Source organism: Ambystoma mexicanum, chromosome 6q, assembly GCF_040938575.1.
Source record: "Ambystoma mexicanum isolate Mex_15411 chromosome 6q, UKY_AmexF1_1, whole genome shotgun sequence".
In the NCBI taxonomy this organism is placed as follows: domain Eukaryota; kingdom Metazoa; phylum Chordata; class Amphibia; order Caudata; family Ambystomatidae; genus Ambystoma; species Ambystoma mexicanum.
Window position 1 is genome coordinate 1,153,657,636 of NC_090937.1, and position 24,283 is coordinate 1,153,681,918.

The 24,283-nt window shown below is 46.1% G+C and overlaps 1 protein-coding gene across 1 annotated transcript in view; it reads right to left on the reverse strand.

Annotated features, from left to right (window-relative positions):
• SLC30A9 (solute carrier family 30 member 9) overlaps window positions 1-24,283 on the reverse strand; it is a 1,100,681-nt gene that overhangs the window by 369,497 nt on the left and 706,901 nt on the right. Inside the window, exon 14 of the mRNA XM_069631745.1 lies at window positions 18,276-18,383. Within this exon, the coding sequence (XP_069487846.1) occupies window positions 18,276-18,383 (108 nt within the window). The remainder of the gene's footprint in view (window positions 1-18,275; window positions 18,384-24,283) is intronic.

The window sequence follows — 24,283 nt, forward strand, 5'->3', positions numbered from 1 at the left end:
TCCTCTTGCGAGAGGAGATCCTCTCTTTGTGAAAGATGTATTGGAGGGCAGATGGACATGTCCAGAAGGTCCGGGTACCACGTCCTCCTGGCCCAATCCGGGGCAATTAGGATCATGGTTTTACTGAACTTTCCCAACCTCCTGATTACGTGAGGAATCACAGGGACTGGAGGAAACTTGTATAGGAGTGGAAATTCCCAGTCCACTACGAACGCATCCCCTAGAGCCCCTCTTGGAGGAAACTCCCTTGAACAGTACAGTTCGCACTTCCTGTTGACACTTGTCGCAAACAGATCCACTTGTGGGGTTCTCCAAAGGGTAAAGATCTCTTGAAGGACTTCCTGAGCTATTTTCCACTCGTGGGACACTGTGCTCTGCCTGCTCGGAGAGTATGCCACTGTGTTCTGCTCTCCGGGTAGGTGAACTGCCGACAGAGAGATTCCTTCTTGTATTGCCCAGAACCAGAGCTGAATTGCCTCTCTGCACAGTGGTAGTGAACCTATGCCTCCTCTCTTGTTGAGGTAGTACATGACCACTGTCTAGTCCATCATTATCAGTACATTCTTTCCCCGTATAGAGGGCAGAAAGGCCTTCAGCGCTAGCCTGATTGCCCTCTGCTCCAAAAGGTTGATGTGTAGTTTGGACTCTGATGGAGATCAACGACCGCTGATTGTCAGATCGTTGGTGTGAGCTTCCCACCCTGTGATTGAGGCATCCGTCACTACTGTTATCTCCTGCCATGGTTGCCAGAAAGATTCTTCCTTGAGAATATTGTTCTTGCAAGCCCACCATAGCAGATCTTGAGGCACTCTGGCCGGTACTTGCAAAAGATCTGACATATTCCCTGAATATTGGGACCATTGAGTCCCGAGGGACCATTGAAGGGATCCCATTCTCAATCTGGCTTCTGGCAACAGTAAAATGCAGGATTCCATGAGGCCGAGCAACCTCAGAAAATCGAAGATGCTGGGCATTCGGGAAATTTGTTACCATCTGCAGAATGTGTAGAGCTCTCACCTCGGGAGGCAAGGCTTTCCCTGGAGAAGTATCCAAGACTTCTCCGATGAACTGGAGCTTTTGGAATGGTATCATTTGTGACTTCTTGTAATTGAGGGATTGGCCCAGTCTGTGTAAGAAGTGGCAGGTCATGGTCAGATGTTCCTGGGCCAGTAAGGGTGAACCGGCCCTGATTAACCAGTCGTCCAGGTAAGGGTAGACGTGAATCCTCCCTCTCCTGAGACTCGCTGCCACTACAGCCATCAGCTTGGTGAAAACCCTTGGGGAGGAGGTCAGCCCGAATGGCAGAACTCGAAACCCATAGTGAGAACCGCCAACCGCGAACCTCAGGTACTTCCTGTGTTTGACATGAATCGGCACATGAAAGTAAGCATCCTGAAGGTCCAATGATACAAACCAGTCTTGGAGTTGGAGAGCCTGAAGGATCTGAGAAAGCGTTACCATCTTGAACTTGTACTTCCTGAGGAACTTGTTCAAGTGTCTTAAGTTCAAGATGGGTCTCAATCCTCCGTCGTCCTTTGGGATGAGAAAATAATTATAAGTTACTCACTGTAGTGACTAACGTACTCTTAGTCCATAGTTCCATTTCCTGCATACTATATGGGGCGTTCCTTCCAAGGGACAGGAGACAGAACCTTTTTCACCAGAAAAAACCTTCTTCCCCTTTAAATTTAGAGGTGCGAAAGCGAGGTGATTCGTTCGGGCGACATGTGTTCTTCATCTGGTGTTCTAAAAAAGGTGCCAAAAGCTTTGCTGGGAGCCTTTCCACTTAACTGCGGCTGCAAAATCCCCTCCAGTGTCCTTTCTTACGGCTGAAGACCAAGAATCCAGTGACCGGGTCCTGTAGCTGCTGCATTGGTAGGGCGTACACCTGCATCATCTTCCTTAATGCTGGGGTACTGCGAGACTCGAGGTAATAATTATCTAGAGTCGTTGTGCTGCACATGTGGGGCTATGGTGATTCGTATGTTTGGGAGTTCGCCCATGCATGTTCGCCCAGGCCTAACAATGGTAAGCACACAGGGAGCCTTCAACGAAGTCCCTGAACCTTTGTTACCCACAAAAAACGGTTACTTATCTGCTACAGAAGATTTCCACAGGAACTCTTCTTAAACAACTTGTGCCTGCCTTTTGGCCTCCAATCTGACCCTAAAACCTATACTCTGTGAAAAGATTGCTAAGTACCTTACATTGTCTTGATGTTGTTTCTGTCATAAGGATCTGAAACAAAGTGTTATAAATGTATTACTCGACTTAGAATTGCATATAGCCCTTCGGAAACGTAATTGGCAAGTTCTAACTTACCTTTGAATTGTGACTATTCTAAAAAGTATATACAAAGTGTACTACAAATTGGTTTTTACTTACCTTGAATAGCATACTGCTATTCTAGAAGTCTTTTACACTGTGGTTTACTTACCAGAAGTATTGTATTGGTTTTTTATTGTGTTTATTGTTTATGATAGAACTTGCCTTTGTAAAGAATTCTCTTTGTGTACATAAGAAATAAACCAATTATTTTTACATAACTAAGGAGTGAATGTATAAGTGTTTCTTCAGACCACATACATGCTACATGTTCTTTGTACCTTCCTACAGCCCTCCCTCCCTCGTAGGATAAGCCTGGCTGCTCTGCTACCTACCAGTACCTTGAGAGATACAGGCCGATACTAAGAGTTGGAGTTCTGTATTGTCCAGGAGATAGTTTTATAAAGCCCTAAATAAGCAGAAGTTAGACAAACAGCCCTAATAACCTCTCTCCTATTCTGCACTTTGATACCTTGATCGTGTGTTTGACCCTTCCCATGGCATCCTACACTCTTGTTGAATCTTGCTCTGGAAGGTATGCAACTCTTCCACACCTCCATTGTGACCAGGGTAGCCCACTAACCTCTGTCCTATGCTGCACTTTGATGCAGTTATAGTGAGGTTGGCCCTTTAAATAGATCCTGAAAGGTGGTTCAAATGTTATTTCCAGCTTCCCAGAACTTTGCGGCAACTAACAAGCCCAAGGGCCAATCAGATTGAGGAATGGGGTGAGCATCTGTCTTGGAGAATCCCTAAAATGCACACAATAACAGATATCTTTGGTTTTGCATTAGGGACAAGGACTTGAGGATGAGATAATTGTTTATGGAAAGGTTCATTAACCCCAGCTTCAATAGCTTCACCTCAGCCATGAATCACTGATCTTATCTGACATTCTGCATTTTCTGCTTTTTACAAGTAGGCTGTATCCTTGATGTTGGTACCTTCGTGTAAGACTAGGAGGCTGATCGGCATCACTGAACAAACCACAGATTCCAGTTTATTTAATGATGAGAGGTTGGGAGTCCACCTGTGTTAGAGCCAGAACTGTCCTCGCTCAGCAGCCTGTGGACGTCAAAGTAGGAGAGGCTTCAATGGAATCACCGGGGGCAGGTCTGCCCGGGTTAGCGAATCATTCTCAGAGAGTTGCTTCATTTGAAAAATCAGGTTGTCTGGTCCAACCTCAGTCTCCCTGTCTCACCTTCCACCTGGAAAACCGTAAAGCTGTGTGCAATGAATTGGATATTGGAGTTGCCTCCACTCTCCGCCCTCTGCAACTTATCCAGAACAGAACTGCGAGACTTGTCCTTGGCCTCAAGCCCAGGGACCGTATCTCTCCAGGACTGAAATCTCTTCATTGGCTCCCAGTGGCTGCGAGGATTAAGTTCAAAACCCTCTGCATTGTCCACAAGGCCTTCTGGGGCCTGGGGCCTAAATACCTTCAACTCTCTCTTCCTAAATATCTTCCTTCACGAGCCCTTCGCTCATCCGTCTCCAACTCCTTCATGGTCAGCCGCTTCTCGAAGCAACGAGCTGGGGGTAGATCTCTCTCCGCAGCAGGGGCCTCCCTCTGGAACAGCCTTCCTGCCTCCCTGAAACTTGAGGAGAACCATCTCCGGTTCCGGAAGCACCTCAAAACCTTCCTCTTCGCTTCTGCCTTCTCTCTCCCTCTCCCCTGCTAAACCTGCTTAACTCCCCACTGAATTCTGCACTAAACCTGCATCTGGGCCACTCTCAGCGACCTCGGTCCAGGGCCCAGCCACTCTCCACCTGCACTGCCTCCCTGGCTCCCCCTGCACTGTGGGACTGTCACTGTATCCCTACAGCACCCTTCCCAGCACTTGCTCTGCACTTACCTCGCACTTGCCACCAGCTGGCCCTTTTTATTTATTATTATTATTATTTTTTTTTTTTTTTTACGCTACTTACCTTGTACTGCACTTTCCCCCCCCACCTCCTCCCCCTGCACTTTCTCCTTTTCCCCTTACCTCTGCACTTGCGCGATCTGAATGACACCTGGCCTAGTAGGATCGTTTGTCTGTCTTCCCCTTGTTTCCCTCCCTCCCTGCCTCGTCGCGCCTTGAAACACTTGTGTATAGGCGCGTTACAAATACCATATCATATCATATCATAGACGAAGGACAAGAACCTAAGATGTAAGAAGTCCAAACCCTAAGATATATGGGCCTTGTGCCCAAAAGTCACAGGAGTCACGATGCTTCTCACCAGAATTGTTCTTCTGTAGGTAAGTTGAATAGCCTTGTGTTGGTGACAAATTGAAAATCTTCAACTATTTTACTAAAGGCAGGTAAATGTTTTCTTACATTGCAGACCCCAGGCCAACCCAGGGGCAGGATACTTGACCCAGATTCGACGACCATAAGGTGAGTGGAATGGAATAAGGCAACAGATGTCATTGTGGATCATCTGGGAGCTGCTGGGTGCTCTATCTTCTGCTGTTGGTTCTGGTGAGTGGTGCCCAGGAATTTCGGGTTCGAGAATTATTCCGGTTGGGTGCAGCTGCAAGATGCAACATCTGTCGGTGAAGAAATGCAAGAAACACTGATGCAGGCCTCCTCAGGACACTTCACAGGTTGGAGAAAGGTGAGTTCCAGCAACAGTCTCTCCACACAGGTGACAACGGGAGTCCTTCCACTCACGGTCACAGAAGCTGCTGCAGGACAGGATCCCTTGATGCTGGCACGCTGAAATTCAGGGAGAAGGTGACCTGTGGCACAAGCTGGCAACCACTGAAGTTCCAGACTTGAACACGGATTGGCAACGCTTCTGGGGAGGTAGTCCAAAATAGAGCATGTCAGTCTGCCGACAGTCCGTGGACACTACTGAATGCCCAAGAGCGCATGATCCCGGTAAAGGCATCAAGACTAGTTGGTTGCAATAGTCAAAGGGCTGAATCTTCGGAGCTAAGGACGTTAAACAGGGCTTCACCGGCCGAACACAGGAAGGGATACTCGGCCACTTCACAAGTCTTTGAGGAATCTTCCAAATTCACAAATGGTAAGTATCTGCACTAAACAGCTAGTAATTGTCGAATCAGGTACAACTAATAGTTTCTCATTTGCCCCACAATTAGACTTTCTGGCGCAATGGATGTGGAGTGGGACCAGACAGACACTTTCTCAGGCAAGTTGTCAGGGGTCAGAAATGCGAGACAGACACAAAGGTATAGTTTTCTCAAGATTTGCCATTTTATTAAATAAAAAAGGGGTGAGATAAACGCCTATCTTTCCCTAAACTAACAAGGATGTCCCTACCTAGCAAGCTAAAGAAAAGTGACCTAGTGTCCAAAACGTATCGGACCCCCACACAGATGCACACAACAAAATATGAATATTTGGCCATCTTCGGTTCAACAAAGCAATATACCAGTACAAACTTAAAGGTTTAAAAGAGTACTCCTTGAGACCCGGGCTGGACTCCCTTCCCCTGGATCAATTCAGGAATACCTTCATCAAAGTTCTGATTCAACCAAGTTCTGTTCTCTGTTCAATGTAGCATAAGTCTTTTCCAACTACTACGTCCTTCCACTTTGTAAAGTAAATGTTTCTTTTACAAATGTTGGTTCACAAATCCAAAGAAAACTGTTGGTTTCCACAGAATCCTCCTTAGTGAGACAAATGTCTTTCTCCCAAAACACAAGTTCATAAACCAAAATGGTTATTCCATGTAGAATGCCAAACCAGTATTAGCTGATCACGCTTTCTTCAAATAAACACTTGTCAGGATAGCACAGCAACTACTTTCTATGAGGCAACAGCGTGTCAAAGGCTGATGGAGTTAATGATCACTTTCCACCACACCTTTTTTCCACAAAAGTACTTCTTCAAATCATATTCTTTCCTGGTATTCCTGCCTACCAGGACTAACTGCTATGGTCCCTTTCCTGGTGTACTTACCTGCCAGGAAGAAAACTCCTACAACTACAATCACTCTTAGTGGCAATATGTGTTCAAATATTCCCCACAACAGCATTTCTTGTGGTGAGGACTGAACAATGGCAGCCTCTTCTTATAGTCTCTTGACTCTTGGCAATGTGGGTTCCAGTGTTCCCAAAACTGGAAGCTCAAGATGAGAGAATTGTTCTCAAATTGCTTCTCATCTACTCCTTGACAACCTTTTGGGTGTTGGCAATGCGGTTTAAAGGTTTTCCACAAATGGTATCCAACGTAAGGGGAGTTATGCCCTTGCCATCTCGTTAATGTTGCTTTACTTGTTTGATATTTAAAATTGTAGTCTATTAACAATATTTCTTTTCGGAGTGCTCTTGGGTCAGCGATCGCACTCAGCCAACTCACCGGTCTTCTGCGGCGTCTCCTCTTCGCGTTCGGCTGCTGTGGCGAGGCTCCTGCGTCTTGCCCACGATGTTTCCAGCTCCTTCGTGCTGTGCAGCCCTTCCCTGGAGCTCATCTTCCGCAGCTTGTCGCACACTGAAACACCATACGCAGAGTTGGGAGCACGTGTCCCCATCAGCTATGCTGCTTCTCCACATGCTGCTTCCCGCTGCGCCTCCTCTGCACTGCGCCTTGCCTTCACTCGAGTCAGAATCAGCTGGCTTTCTTCCTTCTACGGTAAACCCAGCATCTCGGGCAGCCTTTACTACATCTGCTGGTCTCCGTTCCCCAGGCGCAACTCATTCCTGAGTTTAAATGCCCCACTTAGGTGCCTTGGACTGTAAGAACTAGACCGCACATTCCGATTAACAGCACTTTTGATCTTCACCGACTGAGCCCTTCTTCTTTGTCCCAGTACCATAGGCATTATGACTACTGAAGTCCCTACTGGATTGTACAGCAGCAACATTAGTTTGTTCTATTTTACAATAAGCAATCAATGCTTTAGGAAGAACAGGGGAATCAGGAGGTAAAGTGGTCATCAGTTTCCCTTGATATGAGCCACCTCCCAGGTGCTCCTCCCACATAATACTGCCCCCAGGGTCAGGTAACAGCTGCCTTTCCCGGGCCACATGAGAGGAGGCCCATACTGGGGTTTTAGTGATGGTCTGACTAGATTCATCAAAAATTGCATGAACCTATGAGGCATTTCCTGATCTGGCAAGGCAGGAAGAAGGCCTAACAATATGACCAAATAAGAAAATAAAATGTTGTTAGGGCACTAGCCACGCAAACATGAACGTGCACACTAAAATAATGCTAAACATTTAAAAAGAAAGCTAATGCCACTGTCTCTAGGCGCATATAAAAGTAACCAAAAATCCAAAGTGTAAAAAGCTAGGGTGATTCATAGGTATCCCCATTGCACTGCAATGTAAGGTACTGTGTGCAATTTTAAAAAGTACAATAATTCAAAAGGGAAACAATGTGTTACAGTACTGATAGTCCGATGGGGGGGTTGGGGGAGGGGTCAGTTTTTACCATTACAATGAGCAAAAGGGAAGTGAAGCTGGAGGCTTTACTCCCCTTCAAACAGTCAAAACATTGTTAAAAACAGAACAATAAGGAGTCCATACGAACTATGGATGGAAAGTTGCAAAAAGAGAACCACCACATAAAGACCTAATCTTTGAAGTTTTCACTATAAAGACCACTTGGCCCTCCTGGAGATAAATCAGAGATATAGATCTATTCATTGAAAAATATAATTTGCTCAATTCTATCAAATTGTTTACCCCAGAATGTGTGGGGGCGTTGTGAGGGGGGGATAGAGGGAGACCCTCAAAACCTCCCACTGCGCCTCCTCACCCCCACCAATAGTGACTGACCCTCAACTCACCATCTACATTTTAGGGGTTAAATCTGATTAAAAATGTTGAGAACAATATAATTGGGACAGTTCGAGCAACAGACCAACTACCAAACTGAGCATCCTTCTGGTCATACTACTCTTTGACCGAGTCAGAACTTGTGGCATGTTGTCTTTTTCCTTATGTGTGAGCTTGGGCATCTTTCTGAACCCAGCGCATCATACACTACATCAGCAAATGGCTGGACTTAAAGTTTCCTTCCAATCCTATCTTCACTTAAGCAAGGCGGCCACTTCACAGGGTAGCATAAAGTTTCCTTCCAATCCTGTCTTCACTAAAGCAAGAAGCCCACTTCACAGGGTAGCATAAAGTTTCCTTCCAATCCTATCTTCACTAAAGCAAGAAGGCCACTTCACAGGGTAGCATAACGTTTCCTTCCAATCCTCCCTTCACTAAAGCAAGAAGGCCCCTTCACAGGGTAGCATAAAGTTTCCTTCCAATCCTACCTTCACTAAAGTAAGAAGGCCCCTTCACAGGATAGCAAAAAAGCAAACAACGACCCTGTTCCTAGCAGGTACCATTTGACTGTCCACATCCCTGGGACAGGGACAAAGTGAGGGTGTCCATAGGATCCTCTACACACTGCCCCCAGGTCCATCAACTGTTAGCTTGGGGAGCCACCTGTACCCCGTGATCCCCAGAGTGAGTGAGGGGATTTTGTCACTGGTGTTGCAAGACAACTGACCACTCTGGTGAAAATCCTAAGGAGAGACCTGGTAACAACTTTGGCTAAAACAGGTAGATGGTCACCACCTTCAAGTACCTGGTTGCATCATACACCTATCAAAATAAACCAGTTTTCAGAGGACATTGGCAGGTCAATGGGGTCAAAACTGTCTTTCCCTATCTCCTGAAAGGGTGCTCGCATCACAGGCAGTGGAAATGGGGTCTCCTTTAACATACTGCACATCTGATGAAAGGGGCAGGACTTTTATGAATACTTTACCTAAACAGATTGTTCTATGTCTCTATCGCTATGGTCCAGACATTCCTCTTTACTTAGTTTTTTCAGGGCGTTCCCTTTGAGTTCCTGACTCTCCAAGTAGTAATTTCTTACAGTTAAGTCAGTTGACTCCCCATCAAAAGATCCAAATGAAGAAATGCAGTTTGAGTAGTTCCTGAGAAGAGCCTGCTAAGTGGAGTCATTGGAGCAGCAGCGGGGAAGTCCACAGCCAGCAGATGGATGGGAAGGGCCAGCAGCCCAAAACACCAACCCTGAGGAACAGATCTGGATGCCCTACTTGGGTCAGAAGGGACAACCAAGATTTTGCAATGGTGACCTTGGCCAGGGGTAAGAGGTCACAGTTCAACGAATGTGCAGTAGGATAAGCCACTGGATGTCTCCAAACCTGCAGGCTGGCACCAAGATCTTGCTACACAGATAAGCCATCACGTAAAGTGTCCAGCAGAGGATAAGGAAATGTCATGATGACAGGAAGATGTGGTGCTCAGTTCATGCAGCACATGTGAGTCCTGAGAGTTGAAGAGTCGCAAAATCACTTCTTGAAGAACAATGCATCTGTCCCCAATGGATTATAGGAAAGGAGCAGTTCCTTCTGGTCAGGCGAAAGGCAGAGCTTCAGAGTCCCAAAGAATGCTGGTGCAGGTCTTCCATGGTAGCCTTTGGGTGGGTGCCCCAGTATCAACTCCCAGCAGCTGACAAAGATCCTGGTGTAGTGTGTCGGCTTTTATTATGCCAAATCAGAGTGTTGGGGAGGGTTGACACTAACCACCAATCATGCACGCATACACAGTAAGAACATCTGGTGGACAACCACACACGCATTCTACCAGGTAAACTCAGGGGATGTGAATTCCAGATGAAGCCACAACATCCAACCGCTGGAACAACTCCCAGGTAACCGCATACATTCCTTTGAGAGCTCCTGGCCAGAGCTCATGTCAGAAGACTGAGTATACATGGTCATTCTTGGCCTTCACCCAATCACACACAAAAATAAAGCACAATTAGCTGGTTACTGTATTTAACAACATTACAGGCTCTATTTTGGAAAACTCCAGTTAGAAAAGGCTCCCTGTGGGCTAAAATGCCTACAACTTGTGCTATGAGTATAGCAGTGGTCTGCAACCTGCAGCTTTCCAGATGTTTTGGTCTTCAACTTCTATGACATCTCACTATTGACTATGTTGGCTAGAGCTGATGGGAGTTTGGAGAGTTTCATCGTGCCCGCCGTAACTGCAGCTCCCAAGCAGCTTATGGAGAGGAGTGTGTTATGATCAGGCAGAGGTTCTCAGAACAAGGTTATTCAGCCCAATCCATCAACCAAGGGTTGGAACATACTAACAAGATTACAAGAGAATTGATTTTGGGCACTCATTCCAAAAGATACTGCAAACCCGACCAATGTTCAGTTTATCACTAAATATGCCCAGGACAGTGATAATCTCTTCCAACTACTTAACAGACATTGGCATCTACTGTGTCTTGATCCTGACCTACAATCTTATATTTCCAAAAGACCTCAATTAGTCTTTACCCGGAACAAAACTCTGAGAAACCAGCTCTGTCCCTCGTTCTTCCAAACAAAGCCTGTTCCCTCACAACTCCATACATGGCTTAATCCATAACCTTTGGGTTTTTTAAAATGTGGTTCATGTAACTTCTGCCAATTTACCCTCAATAAGAATGGGTTTACCTGTCACCAGGGTCTCAAAATTCAGATCTGTGACTTTTATCAATTGCAAATCCAAGTACATAGTTTATGCTATCTTGTGTGTGTGCCAAAAGATATATGTTGGCTCTACAATCAGAGAACTGTGGGTTCGGATCCGCAAACATTTTGCCCATCTGAAAAGCCAGGATCCTAAATTACCTCTTGCAAACCACTGGCAAAAATATCAATTGGATTCAGTCAAAGACCTCAGGTTCATTGGACTCATACAAGCACATGCTCACCCAAGAGGGGGCGACTGTTAACGTTTATTGCGGCAACTTGAGGCACGGACCATTGCCAAACTCAGATGTACTAGTCTGGGACTTACAAAGATACGGAACTGAATGTCTTTCTTTAATGTCATATCTTGATTTACCATGTACTAATGTTGGTACAGTCTACCTTTGTTTGCACTGTTTCTCCCATCCTCCTTTCTATGACCTGTTTTTTTTTTTTTACATCTTTTGTATTCTTCAGTCTTGGTTGTGCTAGCTGTTCTGGTGAGCAGAGGTGCCCATTTTGCTCCTGCCCATCCCCCTCTTAAATATCCTTTTACTCACACCTTTTTGTTCATCACCTGATTCCAGTCATATCTTCCACACTAACGTGGCATATCGTTCGTCTATACTTATGTCTCCTCACTGATATATGGGATACATTACTCACCGTAATCGTATTTCTGATGCTTGTATCTGCTTAGATTCACATGCTGTGCATAGGCCGACATCTAGTGGAAGCTGCGGAGTATTACAGTTTGTTTTTCGAAAGTCGAAAATGGGCGTCGACACAGGCGTGCCAGTAATACTATCCCTAGTGTGACGTCCACTGTACCCAAGATCCCTCACGCGTGTAGGATCCTCAGATTGTTTTTTTCCGCCATACTGGTCGGAAGCATCTTGCGGAGTTCCCTGGCCTTAGCCATACTTTTGCTGTTATTATAATTATAATTCTTATTCATTCCCTTCCCCACCCCAACGTCGACCCTCAACCTCGACGACGGCTGGAGAAGTCATCGACCGTCGACTGCTGCACGACGGATCTGGGCCTCGGAAGGCCGCTGGCCTCGGCCCGGTCCTAGTAGGCCGCTGGCCTCGGCCCTTACAAGTAGGGAGAGTGGGGGGTGGTACATACTCTTCACTCTTGATATATAGTTACATTTATATATTCCTACACTTAGCAGCCCGCTGCCTTAAGGTGCGTATGGAGGGTACCCCTTTTCAATTCTGCCCCAAGTGCAATCGCAAATACCCTTGGGTCGACAGGCACGCCACGTGCAATCTCTGCTTGCCGAGGGATCACCCCGAAGCGAACTGCAGAGCGTGTAGTAGGTTTAAACCTAAGACACTTAAGGACCGTTCGACAAAGCGTTGGGCCCACCACGCCAGGCAGGAGGCCATGGCAGCGGAGGGCGCCTTCAGCGATGGCAGCGACGCCGTACTTTCGGACGGCGAGGGCATTACGGCGTCGAAAGACAGCCGACGAGCGCAGGTCCCCGACCTCGGAAGGTCGTCCGGCAGGGCGGCTATGGGGAAGACCCCCGGCGACGCAAGCGCTACACACCTAACACACACTAAACACACTAAGACCAACCGGACCTCGACGACGTCGACTTCCCGGAAAGAGGCACAAAAAGAACGGTCCGACTCGGTGTCCTCTGGGCGCTCTCGATCGAGATCGCCTCACGACGCAAGGCAATCATCCACTCTTGCCAAGAGTGCCTCGCTACACACGTTAACGGAAGTTCGATCGTCGGGAGACGAAGACGACTTCCACCCCCAGGCCGCGCTCCAAGATACCGAGACCGCGGTTAACACCAGTGAGGCCCCACGCCCGAAGCACACAGATACCTCTCCAGACCCTCGGCGCCAGGCGTCGAAAGTCTCTGGGGCCTCCAAGGGACAGGGAAAACATTTTTCCACGCACGGGGAGGGGGGGAAACAGCGGAAAGCACAGCCTTCCACCCCTGTAAAGCCATCCTCTCACCCTAGGCAGACAAGCAAACACAAGTCTACCCTTGAAAAGTCCCATAAATCACCTGCTAAAGTAATACCCTGTTCCAGGGAATGGTCCAGTGAAGACATAGACAGGGTTATGTCTAGGATGTCTTCCTTAGCTGATTTTTATGATAAGAACCCAGAACACTTTCTTTCATATAACCCTCAAGGGGCCACACCCTCAGGCTCCTCCGATCCTATCCCGCTAAGTAAAAAGCCCCGGTTCGAAAGACCTGAACCCTTCGAGGTTCAGCCTTACTCCACTCCATATTCTACTCCACTCCCCAGTTACCAGGGACAAGTTTTCCCTGAAGAGGACCAGGAGTTTGACATTATGGAAGAACAAACCGGGACAGATTACTATGCGGAGGATGAGGACCTGGAGGAGGGAGAAGATGAGCAGGAAATTTACAGAGTAGATTCCCCAGTACAAAGCGAAGCCCCAGTTACTGACTCTCCAGTTGATAACCAGCCCCTCCTTAACGAGGTTCTCGCTCGAGCAGCGGAACACTTCCACATCGACACCCACGGTGTACAGGAGGAAAGGGACTTCGCGGAGGAGTTTGTAGGAGAGAGAAGACCGGTCGCTCAGACCATCCCTATCCTCAAATCCATCCAACGAAGAATAGATCCTTCCCTGGTGAATCCGAACCTCACCAGAGCTGTCAACCCCAGAATTGAAAAGATTTTCCGGGCAGCCCAGTCTGACCCTCTGTATATAAGGGGACATCTTAAACCAGATTCCCTAGTGGTTACCAACACTAGAAAGAGGGCTGGCACGCCCTTATCTTCATCAGAAGCTCCTCCCGACAAGGAGAGCAAAAAACTTTACGGGCTTGGCAGGAAGGTAGCCTCAACGTCCGCCTACCAAGCAAGGATTGCGAATTCCACCACCCTGTTGGCTAGTTACAATTGCCATCAATGGGAAGAAGTCGCGGCGCTCATTGCCTCTGCTCCAGAACCGTTAAAGGGCCAGCTGGCTCGGATCTCGGCAGAGGGGAGAGCCGTGTCTGGTTGCATTTTAAAAGCAACTTTCGACGCCGCTGACAACGCAGGGAGATTGATAGCAGAAGGTACTGTTATCAAGAGACATGCGTGGTTACGGCAGTCGGGATTCAAGACAGAAACCCAGGCTTCTTTAATAGACAAGCCAGTGGAACCCGACCTATTGTTTGGGAAAGCGGTCGAAGACGCACTTAAAAATGCCAAAGATGAATATGAGACTCTCAAATCCCTTGGCCAGCTTACCAACAAACCCCCTAACCAGAGGGGGAACAGTAATTTTCGTCGCCCACGCGGCCAAAATTCACAAAGAGGCAACTATGCCCAGGGACAGGGTACACAATGGAATAACAACCAGCAGTCTACCCAGAGTTACGGCAGGGGTAACAAGAGAGGTCGTGGAAGAGGCAGAGGCAGCCCCAACAAGGGAGGTGGCACGCCTCCACCAAAACAGTGACGCTCAGTTCAGGGTCCCTTGTCACGCAACCCCAGTAGGGGGACGCATTTCCACCTTCACCCAGGCTTGGGAAGGGATCACCTCAGACAGATGGGTGCTGTCAACAGTATCCACAGGATATTGTATAGAACTACTGCAGCGTCCCCGGAACCATCCTCCACGACAAAGAGTGCACTCCCTAGAGCATCAAAGGATCCTTCTCGAGGAGATCGCCATTCTGCTAGAAAAGGACGCGATAGAACTCGTCCCAGGACTCCAGGTAAACAAGGGTATCTATTTTTTTTAATTCAATTTACTTTTCAGCACCATACTCAGACAGGAGGCAAGTTTCAAAATTTCATTTTTAGAATCCTTTGTTACCACATCGAACCCATCACAGGTTCAGTTAACCTTTGAACTGTCCGATCCAACTTATGCATGCACATTTGTTTCGGGACGTTTCTACTAAACACGCAACATATTTTGCTTGTAAACTTTGTCCGCCCATGTTCATAACTGTGTTTAGAATCTTTTCAATTTGCTATGTGCTTCTGTCACCGCAAGCACGCAGCTATCATCATTGTCATTTGTCCATCTGACTACGTATAAACGCCCTCGTCATCAAATCACGTGATGAGAATTGCACATTTGACCGCGGCACGCAACGTAACCTCCGATACTTCCTACACTCTCAGCGAAGGTGCCACTCGTTTGAAAAACTCAGTGCACACCCCAATTTATGGCCAACTCTCACGCAGGGGAACGAACCCTGTTATATCAGGTAAGCAGCACTGTCCTTACAGTCGCGCATTACATTTCACATGACCTAGTGATTATGCGTAACTCAGCCCATCTTATACACGCATACCTGGCGTTTGTATATTCTTGTAGGTCACGTCATGGCACAATGAATTTGGACACACCATTTGCCCTCTTTCTATTAAGAGCATGCAGCGACCGTGATCACCTAACATGTAATCGGAGGTAATCCCCTTTTTGTCCTGAACCTTGCCTTATCTCTCAAAAATATAACACTGCAATCTGAATTAACCATGGCCTTTTATATATTCCTTTTCGCTCTATTCCTTTTCGCTCAACCTCACAGACATGCTCACTTACTCACAGCGCATATGCGCTAACTCCTACCACGTCCAGGCTTTGAAGTGACTGTTTCCCTCCTACATTTACGGTAATTCAATATATCTTTCACATCCATCACCACATGCAGTGGTGTCATATGACATAGCATGCATCAGGGGTACTCCTAGCTTCGCTTCTCTAAAGACGCATGGGCTACTATTCGCCTCTCCCTCGCTTCCGTTTGCAACACTCCTTTCCCATTTATCTTTTTACCTACCACTTGGGATGGGTTCTTTGAACTGGACATCTCACCATCTCCCTTTGCCAACAGTACTTTTTCGTCACAGATGTTTGCCATGCTGCTCGTACGTATGTTTCCAGTAGGATTACACTGTCAATGTCTGGCACCAGAATAGCAACCTAGCAGAAGATCCACTTTTTGGTACTTTCTTGTAAAATTTGTGCTGAGGGTACGCTCTCAACTAAAACACTAGCCATTGTTTTATTGTCATTGGAGTGTAATAATAGGATTCACCCTCATTGTGTTTCTTCTCTTTTCTTTTTCTCCTCCCTTTTGGGTCGACTGGTGCCACAATACTCCACCCTGGATAACGTACCCTTCATCTCCATTGGTAATGTTCCATTGTATGTGTTTTATGAACACATTTGGTCTCTTTTGGACCTTCTATTGTTTATTTTACTCTTGGTCTGTGTTTCCCCTTTTGTATCTGACCCCGACCTCATGAACTGTGTATGATGCAAATATATGGTTTGTACATTTCTGTTCACATCAACTTTTGTCCCCCCTGCCCTTTTTTTCTGTTTTTTTTTGGGGGCATCTATGATTTGTGTTTTACGGTTTTGCTCTTTTGAAATGTCATGCCACATATGTGTTTTATTTGTTTGAACTATACATAGCTTTGCCTTGAAAAGGACCCAGTTTTTGGTCAAAACACGTGTCGGCAGACTTGTTCTACATTCTACTATAAACTTTATTTTCTATGTAAACCAATGGCTTCATGACTGACCTTTTGCTTAAACCATATCTCTTGAAAAACGAATGGCCATCCATTTGTCTTACTCATATCAGTTTCTACTTATAGTTTGTGCAGCGCACCTTGAATGAGGTGATGCCCCTCTTGTCTCTGTTACATCAATCTCAGTAGTTTCGAGGTAACTACTAGACCCTCTAAGGTACAGCAGCCTACAAGCGTTTGCAATCCCATGGTCTCACACTAGTCTGTTTTACCCACCTTGTGGCCCAAGCGCCTCTCCCAACCGGCATACCTCGACACAGTTCTAGTGATTTCATTACAGCCTTGACTCTAGAAACCGTTTTCACATGCTGGCCAAAACTACTCTTGGCTGCTGTTACACTTCGCCCTCAGCCGCACCACGTTCCCCGGGTTCTTCCTCGTTCCTCCCGTGTACACAAGGACAATTGGGGAGTTCCAGGTAACGCCAGAATAAGGGACAGGAAAGTGATCGCCCTTTATAAAGGGTTACGGCGCCGGCATGTGCCCTTCTTATCGTGCTGGCAGCTGCCGTGGAAAATTGCCACACGAACTACATTACCCAGAAAACCTGTCAAGGGTTGTAGTTCCCGGCGTTGATACGGGAGCCTCATTTTCAAACGGTACGCCTCCTTGTTGTTACTTATTCCACAGCGGCGTACAGAACGCTGCTTCTGTTTAAGTTACAACCGGCATACTTTCCGAAGTGCTCTCTCTGTACCTTGATTTTGGAAGTTCCTGTTTTCCCGTGTACCGACCCTGCCTGCACACAGACTCCTTCTTCTTAAACCTTATTTTGATTTGTTTGCTGACCGCCCGTGTACCAGACCTCTTGCCTGCTTCCTGGACTCTTGGATAGTGATTTTGCTGTGTTAATTGACCGCCCGTGTACCAGAACCCTTGCCTGCTTCCTGGACTCTTGGATAGTGATTACTCTGGTAAGAACAACTCTATAATTGGAATCCCTCTTTCATCAGACTGTCATCACGTCTGTGGATTTTGGCTTCATTTCTAAAGTGCATTTTGGAACGCTTTGCTGTGGTGCACCATCCCGAAACCAGTGCGACCCTCGTTCCGCTCGGGGATAGCTGCCTTACTAACCTTCCTTTTTTTTATTTTATACTTTCGTTGTTACCCAGGATTCTTTACACCAATCTTACTTCCACCAGTGGTAAAGTATAGTTTTCTTGGTTTTCAATATTGGAGAGTTACACATTTAGCTATATACTAAAGCCTCTTTGCTTTATAGGTTGTTCCAGTTCTTTTGGCTTAAGGGGAGTTAATCCAGGTACTACTTAAGGGCTATAGTCTTGGGGAAACCAGATTTAGAATTGACATATAGTTTAACTTGTTATCCTTTCCTTTACAGCCTGGGTTCGAGGCGGTGTGTTCTCCCCGCTCTTTTGATCGATCGGTCCCCTTGTCTGTACAGTTCAGCAGGTGGTCATATCGGTTTAAAGAGTTCTTTCCCTCACAGAGAGGAGGCTTGGGTTGAGGCTCCAACCCTTGCTCCTTCAAGCAACTCCCCAGCACTAGAGGTCCGGCCTGTTTTACGTACTCCCCATTCTGGTGAGTAACAGCTGCCCTTGCTGCAGACCTTCCATGGACAGTCCAGCCAAGGGCATATATTATCACATTCATATCCCTTTACATGAAGGAAACCAGGTGGTGGAACTTCCTTACAGTTCCCAATGCAGGAGCGACATTTAGGGCGACCGCTCCAAAGAATAGGGTATGGATCCCCAATTGTTGTTAATGTTGCAAAGTATTGAAACACAGTATACTTGCCACTACAAAGGGGAAATACATTGCGAAAAAGAGCAAGGTTACATGCACTCCAAATTAATAAATAATTTGATACTATCGGACAGGAAGAGCTTTTAATAAACTTAGCACTGGAATGATGCAGGCTGTGAGAAATAACAGGAATGAAATACACAACAAAACAAACAAAATGCACATGCTTACCTGTGAGTGAGGTCAGTCCCATGCACGAGGCAGCCATGATCACTCCAAGAACCGCTGCAGCATCCTCCAGCAATACAACATTAGTACTGGGGTCACAGGACAGCATCACTGAAGAATTGAGAAAGGTCTTTAGACATGCTCTCAGTTATACAAAGGCCACAATATTTGTGAAATAAATGATACTGCACAATCCAATAAAACTAGCAAAACATGAAGTTAAAGTCCTGACTATAGATATTTTAATATGTATTGTTTGGAATAAATGACTTTCCCTGCCTTCTGGCCCTCACCTTCGGACCATAAACTGGAAGGGAGAATATCCTGCATTAGTACCCGGCGAGAGTCGAGCAGAATGCAACACGCATTCTGATTGGCTCTCGCTGGGTCCTTACCCGGTCGAGAATCCTTTGATTCTCGGCTGGGATTCCAGCCACCTTGTCCTCGGCGGGGGGCGTGGCAGCCCCTCAGCCAATGAGGAGGCTGGAAGCGGGGCCATCCCCTCTCCGAGCCTCCCCGCGGCTGAGAGGCTGCCTTCGCCCCCCGCCGGGGACTCGGGTAAGGCTTTTTTTTAAACTCCCTTTCCTCCCTCCTCCCCCCTAGTCCCACTTACCTGCTTGTTCCTGCTTCCCCGGCGAGGGAAGCCTCCAGCCGTGTGGAGATTCAGAGCGGGGCCATTCGCTCAGGCCTATAACTATGGGCCCGGGGCATTACCTGAGTCGGTAATGCCCTCGCCGCTCGGGTTATATTGCTTAATTATAACATTGGAATGTTGGCAGGCCATTGTAGACAATAGATCAGTAGAGGTTCTTAAACAGTGTTAAGTTTGATGTTTCTCTCGCAACATTTCTGCCTCGCTGCTCAGGGATTCTCTTTGCCAACATTCCAACAGGAACATGTTCATTGCAAGGTTCTGAGCATGTTCTCCAACTGTTTTCGTTTGGTTATAACCTGTTTTTGTGATTTCACCATATTATAACAGCATTGCAGCCTTGGAAGGGAGGTTTGGAAGCGGTGTTCTCGTTCTTTAAGCTTGTTATAACTTGGGTGTGGGAAGAGACCACATGTTAAATCAACCTGCCCCCCTTTCTGTAATGCTACATTAAAAATGCTGAACACCTCACAACTCGCCAGATTCGGCTTCTGAAACAAAGTAAGATGAAGCATCAAAAGAGGTAAACAAATTTATAGCATGTGTTGTGAAAGCAAGGCTGGTCAAATTGAGAGTACAGTAGAAGGAAAAGCGAGATGAGTAATGCGACTCAGATAGGGAAGACTCCTTCGTAAAAGCTATTCAGAGGTCATCAACTGGGGAATATAGGGCTGTGTAACACCAGAGCACCATGTGTCGCACTGGATAACTTCCGACATACAGGATGGATTGATTGAGGTATTTGTAATGCGATCAGGGATATTGTAACCGCTTTTAGGCACATATAGAAGACTCTTAATGAAGCTAAAGTTAGTGGATAGTTGTATATAAGAACTTAGCCTTCTGGAAAACAGAGCCAGGATATCCCAAAGCCTGGATGGTTAACGCCCTCCAGAGTGTTGGCCCAGCTACAGAAAAGTCTCCATCACCTCTGAATCTGAATCTAGCAGGGGGAGGGACAAGGAGATTCTAATAAACACAAATTAGCCAGATAAGGTGGTGGGGAGACAAACAATGTTAATATGGTTGATTAATCCATTTGTCATGTGATGACGTTGTTGACTGTTTAGCCACGCTGTCACAATAGATTGTTCATTTTGAATACTGACTTCGTTTGAAAACCAAGTTAAAATCCTGTCCCCCACAAATGCATTGAAGACAATCCCAGCCAGAATACAAAGAGGTTTATCAGGATATGCATTCAACTTTTTGTATTTGAAGCACAAATGTATTGGCTTCTCTGAGAGAGGGCCCTCCACAACATTTGTGCATTTTTCATAACTGAAAATGCCATTAAAACAAAGATTTAAAACAAACGGCTCGTACAAATACTGAAGTACTAAATCATTGTAGCAAGGCATTTGATATTTATTTCATACAGAGAGAGGCAAAAGACAGTAGAAATATTGGTCTACAAGTAGGAAATGGATGATGTTACCATATCGAAAATGATCATACTAGGTACGTTTGAAAAGGCTCCCACTGATTATGAAGTGCAAACAAAAGGTCTGCCATCAATTTTGCAAAGGGCTTCAACTGCCCGCAAAACCCATTGAGAGTGATCCAAATGATTGTGCGACCCCAGAGCGAGTGTGCCCATTGACTGTCAAACTACTGAAACGTGCTGCCACTGTCACTTGACCAAAAGTGATCCCACGGACTACACAGCCCCATTGATTCCAACACCTCATTTAAAATGCTTCAACTGATTGTGCTGCTCCCACATTTTGCACAGTACATTGAGAAGGGTTGTCATGCACTGTATTACTCCACAGAAAGGGGTCCCACTATGTGTATTGCCCCACTACAAACGTTACCACTGAAAGTGCCAATCCAGTAAATGTGCTCCCTTAGTTCATGTAGCCCCACTTTAATGAGTGCTTGTGGTCATGACTCCAAAACGTATAGACTTTGGTTGACAACTGCTCAGCCGAAGAGTACATATCTTGGGGTAGTAGTCCCCTTTGACACTTAATCAAGGACCACTGACAAAAAAGCTACAACATATCGCAGTTCAACGTCTGGCACCGGGAGGGCCGGGAGGATAGCTCAGGGGTAACGCACTCGCCTTGGAAGCAAGACGACGCGGCACCCTTGCTTAGAATGACAAAGCACCTGCAGGAAGTCTCTAGCTTTCTCGCTAATGCTTACCACTTCAAACTCTTTTCAGATGTTTCTGCCACTTTGAACACTGTTTACCACTTCTCTCTTATCCTAACTCTCCAGGGTTGGGCTTTGCAAATCAGCTCTCGCGTGGATCGCCTCCTACCTGAAAAGTCAATACTTTAAAAACTCTTAGAACTCGCAAACCTCTGACCCAACCCCTCTCCCTGTCAGCATTCCCAAAGTATCACTCCTTTGGACCTCTTCTAGTCACTTTCTATACCTCTGCCCTAGGAAGACTAATCCCATTCTTTCGCTTCCTTGTTGCTGACGACACCAACATTATTTTTCCTTTCCCTTCTTCACCCAAGTAATCTCGGAATGAATTAGAAACTGCCTCACTGAAAAAAGTCATTGGACGGCTCTCAACTGCCTCATGCTGACTTCAAAAACGGAAGTCATCTTACTCCTAGCTTCCAATGACATACCCTGTGCTATTTCCTTCTGCTTGATCTTCTTGCTACCTTACCAAAGGCTCACAATCTTGAGGTCCTCCTTGATAGTGACCTATGACTGCAACCTCAACATTCTGAAAATTCATCCTCTTCTTATTATCCACTCTACATAAACTCTAATCTCCACTCTCATGCTCAGTCAACTGATACTACTGCTCAAGCCTGCTCCTCGGCTCCTTCCATCTAGACAAAGTCCTCAACTTTGCTACCCGCACTCTCTACAACCTACCCAGATGATCCCCCACTTCTACCTACCGACAACATGCTGGTTGGCTCCCCAGGCACACCCACTCTCTTTTCAAGTTCCTTTGCCTAGTCTACAAAGGTAGACATGAACTTGCTCCCCAGAACCTGTCTGATTGTATCTCTATTTACTCACCATCTTGGTCCCTGCAATGCTCATCTGGGCTCAACCTCACCATCCCATACCGTCCCTGTGCCTCCTTTTGTGTCCACTCTTTCTCCCTACTCGCCCTGCTGCCCTGGAATCCACTGCCCATAATAACCAAAGGCAGACATACTGTGGGGCTTTAAAAGATTGGCTTGGCTTATACTTTACTTACTTGCTAAATAGTGAGCTCCCCCAGCCCTCTCCCCCATCCTCACTACCTGACCCCACCACTGCCTCCTGTGACGCTTCATAATGCCATTTCATATATTTAGTTTCAAGCACCGCCCCGTGGTATGTCGCCCATTTTCTTACATATTGTTTTTATTTGTTTTGTTCCTTTTGTATGTCACGATTTTTACACCCTCCAACTGACTCACCACTTAGTTCTCATCTTTGTGGTATTGTAAAGGCATCCTTCGTGGAAATGCCTCCACTATCAGTAAATGTGTTATTTTAAGTCATTTCTGATCGTAATCGACATCCATGTTCCTCAAATAAATACAAACACCCCAGACAGCCTTCCTGCTGACAAAAACGAGTCTGCAAACAGGGCCTGTATGCAATGAATGAGATATTTATCTGAGCAGATCCTAATACCAACGAGGACACAACAGAAAAATAGCAAGAAAAAAACCCAAAACACCAAGCTAAATAACCCTAACACTAGGTTAGAAAAGAAAGCAGATGTAAATTGGACCACATGCACGAAGCAAAGTTGTTGGTATGTAGTTTGGTATGTGGATGGTCAGAGTGCTGCTACAATAGAAACTATAATCAACGATTCAATCATCCAGGCTCAGTGCCCAATTATCAGATTCATTCATGCCCTGTTTCAATAAAGCAAGGTTAGCCATGCATGTGTTGTCCATCTGTTTATTGCCATATCTGCAGTAGCGTTTTGGTCTTTTTCTATTTACCAACTATTAATTCATTCGGAAATTGCTATAACAAACTTGTTTCAAACCAGTTGGATCTTTAAGGCAATATGTTCATCTCATTGGTCAGTGTGATCAATATTTGGGTAGGTAGCTACCTGTTTTGATGATAATACTTCACTGATAAAGTATACCTTGTGGGGTGCACTCTTCACACATTCCATGCGTGTGGCCTGTAACTCCAATATGTCACCATGAATACTGGATTACTTATTTATTTTATTTGTTGGTCATTTGTTAAGTACTTTATACAATTAGCAAAAACTGTTTCAAAGCGCCCACAGGGCAGGGCAACAGGGAGGAGACTGGGAGGTGGACAATGAATTACAAGAGAGATACATAAATAATTTAATTAATATTACAAATGGGAATAGAAGGGAGGGTAGACAAACCTACTATGACTTGTGAGTGTTCAGAATGTGCAAGTGCAGGGGGGGAGGGGAGTAAGGGATACGTGCTGTGGTGCTCATGGAGAGGTGCTCAGGTGAAGTGCTTAAGAAGAGAAGAAGAACGTAAGTGTAAACTCTTGTGGGAGGCTAAATCTAAGTAATTGCAGTAAGACTAGACAGCGGCTGGGATGATGGATGTGTGGGGTCAGGGCCCAGAGGATACATAAAGGCCCTGCCCATCAGCCATGCTACTGTATGATTAGCACGGAAGAGAGGAGGAGAAGGAAGAAGAAAAGAGAAAGGTCTTGAGGCTTTTTCAGAACTTGAGGAGGTCTTGCTCAAGACGCAGAGGGGGATGGAGGCTATTCCACAGTAGGGAACCCGCAGAGGAAAGTGAATGACCACCAGCTCTGTTTAGCAAACCGCTCACAGTAATGGAGTTGTCGCCAGAGGAACGCAGGGGTCTAGAAGGGGAGTATTTGGTCAAGAAGCGTTGAAGATAAAGTGGTCCCTGACCCAAGATAACCTTGTGGATGATACAGATTTTATGTAGATCAGAAGAAAATCCATGGATTTAAAAGACAGGATCACTAATCCCCAACATTGTTGACCTGGGAGCTTATGGACAGGTGCACAAAGTCTTCATCCTTTTTACCTTGGTTTTTCCTAACAGACTGCTTTTTGGTTTGTCTCTATACTACCTTGTAAGATTGCCTCATCTTGTCCATACTCCAAGTGCTAAGAAGTCCCTTTGAGGGCATTAGAATACTCTTATCAAATAAAACAAATTCACTACCACCCCAAGGAGTGGAGTCAGTGCTAGAAAAATACCAGCTGCATAAAATGCAAAATTAGAGCCAGGTTTCACAAGGCATATAGACAGGAGGGCATGAATGACGGTAGAGTAGGAAAGTAACATTTAAAGTTCGAAAAAAAGCACAGGTGCCATTCGATGCTCAACTCCCCACCAGTGTAGAGAAAATGACTGGTGCCTCTCACCCCCCTTCACGTCCACCCCTCAGCTAT